Consider the following 5,689-nt stretch of genomic DNA (forward strand, 5'->3'; position numbering starts at 1 on the left):
CAACTTCATTTATATTGCATGCATCCAGCAAGTATGTTTCTGGATCCTAAACAAAGTCAGGGTTAGAAAATAATCAGGTGTTCGGCAAGTTTACAGTACCCTGAACATGCTAGAACCATCCTCTCTTTACCCCACTTATAAAAGCCCTGAACATAGAAACTACTTGTGGTATAGATAACTGAAATCTCCAAGTTCAAGGAGACATGGGACTAAAAGCATCCGTATTCAGAAAGAAAATGAACACTAATTAGTAAGGGAGTGGAATTTTTTTTTTTTTTTAAAAAAAAAAAAAATCTGGCCTTTTCCATCTAGCATGGCAGCAAAGCACAACTAGTAAATGAAAACGAAACCTCCAAAAACTATGATATAAACATGTAACTTAACAACATAGGGAAAACTTGGTAGTGTAGAAGGTATGAAAATGACAGCAGCATCAACGGAACTTATTTGGAGTGAAGGTATTTACAACAAAAATCGATGGTTAACCTTTTTACTTACCAAAAATAGCATTTTCTGAAACAAAAATTAGAGCAATGTTTGTCCTTGTGGCCATCCTGCTTGAATCTAGCCACATCCTTGCAACCCGTGCCGTATAATTTGAACAAAGAAAGAAAAAATTCTTTACTTCCCACCTCCCTTCCAAGAAAATGAAAACCTAGAATGGATTGTTGTCTCTATGACCAGCAACAACTTTACGATGACGCTTTTGACCAGATTTCCTATCTCCTCTTCGCCTAATAATCTTCTTCATAGGAGGCCTTACCATTGGATTATAGACAGGCAAAGTGGGTGGAGAATGGATTATCCGACCAACTGGAGGAGGCATGTGCTCCAATAAATCTCTGTGGTATGCCTGTATATTAAAATTTTTGCACTCAGAATATAATCTTAGTGTTTTTTTCATATGATCCTCTGAAGTACCTTTTTGCTTTTTGCTTTTTCTTTTTTCCATTCCTAAAACAATATGAAGACACTAACCTGTATCACAAAGTTACGCCTTTCACAATCCATAAACATATTGATGCCCCAACTCACTGTTGACATCATTTTGTCTCTCACCGTGGAAAAGCTTAACTGATCCCTGGGAGTAAAACGATCAACTTCATTGAACCATAGACAGGTAAATAGATTTGTGATGGGAATGTGCTCCTTTATGATGACACAACCTTCAGGAACATCTGCAGAAACTCATTCATAAAACAAAATATTTGACAGGGAAAACACAACAGACCAGCGTCTGCAAACAAATATGTAAAATACCTACATTTATAAACATCTATAAAGTTATTAATGAAAACATGAATGCAAAAATCATGCACCTACCACTTGTTATTGGAAGCTTAGCCAGAGAATATGGTGTTAAGCCCTCCCTTCTATAAAACTCAATCTGGTAGTCAATAGAGGCATTGTCGTATTTCCCAGCAGCTTTATTAGCTTCGGCCTCTTCAAAAACATCAAAGCGTTTATAGTGTCTTGAGATGGCAAAATTAGCATTTTCACGCCACAAAAACCTGAATGAGATTTTGGGGATTGAAATATCAAGGTTAGACTTTATATTTCCTATGAAGCTCAGAGAATCACATCCATGTGTCCCATGCATGAACATCAATGCCACAGTGCTTCAAAATAAACCTGAGACAAAATAAAGCAGGTGCCTTCCTTTATTGGATTCTGACGGCAAGAGTAGTTCTCATGAGAACCACTCATTATTACTACGGACAATACATAAATTACAAAAAAGAGAAGTGTGTACCCGATCAAGACGATATATGCAATTATATCACTCGCATCCATTAACATCAGCAATGATATATACATACTCCAGAAGAAAAGACATCAAGATATGGTATATTTCATTGACATTATACATTATATTAATAAGATACCTTCTTAGTTATTGAAAAAATAAAATAAAAAATTATACATTATAAAAGTTGAAGCAGAAAAAAGCTGGTGAGCAGTAAATATGCAATCACACCACCTGCGTTAATGAACATTCTAAGAAACCTAATGAAATATGTCTGCCAACTCTCTGCTTTCTGAATCTGTACGGTATCTTAGCCATACAGGAAATCCAAAATCTGTATAACAACACTAATTCAGGCTCCCACATACCAAGAAATGAGAGGCTAACAAAAACAGAAGATGGATGTACCTCTCAAGAATTTGATATGGATCCACAACAAGCTGGAGCTTTCCATCAATCCATATGGAATACCGAACATTGGGGAAGATCCTATGCAATAGAAGCTTTGGAACCTATCATAAATACTTAAGAGGGTCAACAACATCAAACACACTTGAGTTTATTCACAAAATTTCCCCAGAATTGATTTCGAGGACACCTAGCATCACCACTGTAACAAAAAGTAATCAGGGAAAAAAGGAACTGTCAGCACATAATCTCATCAACGTCATTTCCCTCCATGCATTTCTCTATCTGATAACTTGAAAAGAACATAATTAGTTAAATGGTGTCATATCACAATCTCCTGTCTGCAGATCTGCTTATGATATAACATCATCCATACAAGAAAAGAGAGGGGGAGGGGAGTCTAATAACCAAGAAAACTACAAATTTTCAAGAGGCGGAAGAAGAAAACAAAGAAACAAAGAAAAGACATAATTTATCTGAGCTACATTTTAGTATAGACCGAAACAAAAGAAACAAATTTTCCAAAAGAAAGTAGAGAGACCTTTCCATTACGTCTTGGATCAGTGTATGGAATATTATGAACGACAATAATTCTCCATAACCCAATCCTCTTACTGCTGTCCAAGACACTAGAATTCTTCATATAAGCTTCAGTCTCTTCATCAATAAACATATAAAAACGAACATTTTTTCTGGCCGCTTCACTAATGTTCTTGGGCTGCTGTATAATGTCATAGTTTCCTAAAAAAAGGTGCACTCATAAGGAATAGAAAAGTATATGCGTAGAATCAAGTAGATCTTTACAAAGTGTCTTATACTAAGCAATACCAAATATGGCTGATGCAACCATAACTTCATGAAACTGCTCCAACTCTAGAAGGTCAGCTTCATCAATATCAAATCCACTCTGGTGACCGGGTTTGCTTCCCTTAACAAATCTGATAAAAATGAAAATTAATGCACCAACAGAGGAGGACAGAAAGGAGGATGCATTTAGCTGAAAAAATATAAACAGAAAACACTGCAGACATTGGAAGATAATCTAGCTAAAATGAACCAATAGGAACGAAACCTAAACCTACCCACAGTGCACTGCCATTGACTCTTTTATTTCAAAGGACTCATTCCTCTGCTTTAAAGAAGGATATCCACCAAAGTCGGAGCCTCCATGAGTCTCGGTTTTGATAGGATTTTCATCATGGATATATGTCAAATTACGTAGCACTGGTGAAGCTGATGGGGAGCTTGGCATGCTAGCTATAGCCTGCTCTACAGGGAGATAACATACTGGGCATGCTGAAAATAAAATGAAACGAAGCCGTTATCAATGAATATTTTACCAGAAAAAATTTTAGATGTTGGCTGTAGCCAGTACTTTATATGTTCTTGACAATCAGTTTTACACTGAAATTACAAGTGTGCGGGTGCAAGAAATTCAATAACAATACAATATGCAAGAAAACCTCAAACTTACGGCGTGGTCCAATCCTTTTACTACCAGCTGGTGGGGGAGGAGGAAACACAAAATTTCCACAAAGATGGCCCGATGAAGGGTTAGACCATGTAACACTTGTAGCTGTTGCACTAGAAGGAGGAGGAGGAGGAAAAGATGAAGCTTGACTTTGATCATTTCCTTTCAAAGAGATCTCTTCAAAATAATTCTTATACCCATGATTATCTTCTACTCCTGGTGGATTTGAAGATAGAGGATAATCTGACCGATAAGGTGTCATGCTTCCTATGTGTGAAGTGATGTTCGATTCTGGTGCATCACCATTCAAAAACCAAACCAGTAAATAGGGAGAATATATGAAGATCAAAAGAAATCAATAAGTAGCACAATGAAAATTCACAAAAGCTAATTGAGACCTAGCAATCACAAGTGTGCCTAAAAAAATATTGCTTCAGCTACACAATGACAAGATGAGGAGACGTCAACTCCATCAGATCATATTTTGTCTCAGAAAGAGGGAAAAAAAATGATAGCGCCTCCTAACTATATTGTAAAGCCTCCCACACATCAGCATAATTACAGGTGGCTTTACAATATACTATCGAAGAAAAATAAAAGAATGGGGATAGAAAAACAGACCTTTATTAACCGTAAAGGAACCGAATACAAAAACCAAAAGAGCGAGGACAATCAAGAGGAGCATCGCAACCCTCCTTCGACCAACGTATCGGCAAATAAATGGGAGAAGCTTTTCCTTCTCCCTTGAACTAGAAAGAAGCATCTTAGAAGGTTTTCGCGCCTGAGAAGTCTGCAAGGTACCGTTCTGTATCTGTTGTTGAAGTGATCCATAACTCCCGTACGTAAACCCAATGACCCTCCAGTCATCGTATCTTGAGACCCACAAGTTTGGGTTTCATCTCCTTTCTACTTTACACAACCCTCTCATTCACAAAATCCTAAATTGTCTTCTAACACTGATTTCCAAAATGCCACGACCAAATCCAACTTCAATACCAACTCACAAATCCCATCCCCAAATGGTCCACCGATTCACTGAAATCTCCAATGTACGGCAACACATTCTCAAACCCACCATTATTTTTGCAGATTTATGTTCAAAAACACCAGGCCACCTAACCCACAATTCCTTCTAAACGCTAAATCTCAAAATTGCAATGATCACTTCCAAGCTTTTTAATTCCAAATTTCCAATGACAGAATCCACCACGAAATGAATCCCGAAAATCAGACCCACTTCTCAGTTTGCACTCAACATCGAAACATACGATCTCAAAAATGTGATTTATTTTTTTTTATTATTAAAAAACCATAAACAGAAACAGTTCCAATTTACATCAAATTGAACTGCTTCGAAGTTTCGAGTCTATCCAAAAAATCGAAGGCTCAACGTTCAATGTTCAAACGGAAATTCAATAATGGGGGGCGGAGATTCAGACAAAAAAAAAAAAAACTTACCACTACGCCAAATTTCCAATGGGCTCCAAATCCCAAACCCAAATAAAAATCCTAGACACCTTTTTTCCTGAACTGGGTTTTTATCTTGTACCCAAATTCTAGGGTTTCGGTGTGAAAATTTTGTTATGAAAAAACTCTTTCTTCTGCAGGATTAGCTTCCGCATCTCTCTCTCTATCCACGTTTTTTTATTATTTTTAGTACTCATTATTTACCTTGAGCATAAAATTCCACATTCTACTTGCAAAAGAAAAAATCAACATTCTAATATTTTATCTTATTTATAAAACCCAAATGAAACGTTAATATTATAAAAAAAAAATTCTATACATAAACTTCACATACATGCATATTATTTAAAAATATATAAACTTATATTTTTACTTTCGTATTTCATAAAATATAAAATATGAAACATAAAAATAAAAAAATAAAAATATATTTTTTAAATGATATACAGAGTGCGAAGTTTATATACAGCACAACTCTATTATAAAACATGAGTTATAATTGAATTTGAATCAAAATTATATTTCAACATTAATATATGGCTAAATGACAGGTAATGAGGAATCATTTACAAAACATTTGTATGGCAAATCTAACA

General features: G+C 35.8%; 1 protein-coding gene across 2 annotated transcripts; it reads right to left on the minus strand.

The window, feature by feature from the left end:
- Positions 1–422: 422 nt before the first annotated feature.
- Positions 423–5,284, minus strand: LOC121237385 (probable hexosyltransferase MUCI70). 2 transcript variants are annotated; one of them, XM_041134096.1, is made up of 9 exons: positions 5,085–5,284; positions 3,630–3,917; positions 3,238–3,451; positions 2,984–3,093; positions 2,697–2,896; positions 2,156–2,259; positions 1,324–1,511; positions 979–1,178; positions 423–853 (listed from the first exon to the last, which is right to left on the minus strand). In XM_041134096.1, the coding sequence occupies exons 2-9, from the start codon at positions 3,886–3,888 to the stop codon at positions 656–658; spliced, it is 1,473 nt and encodes a 490-aa protein (XP_040990030.1). In that variant the 5' UTR covers positions 3,889–3,917; positions 5,085–5,284; the 3' UTR covers positions 423–655. The 2 variants fall into 2 exon arrangements, with proteins under 2 accessions (XP_040990030.1, XP_040990029.1); XM_041134095.1 differs by having other exon boundaries at positions 4,248–5,284.
- Positions 5,285–5,689: the final 405 nt, after the last annotated feature.

The sequence above is a fragment of the Juglans microcarpa x Juglans regia genome, chromosome 6S, assembly GCF_004785595.1.
Source record: "Juglans microcarpa x Juglans regia isolate MS1-56 chromosome 6S, Jm3101_v1.0, whole genome shotgun sequence".
NCBI classification, from domain to species: domain Eukaryota; kingdom Viridiplantae; phylum Streptophyta; class Magnoliopsida; order Fagales; family Juglandaceae; genus Juglans; species Juglans microcarpa x Juglans regia.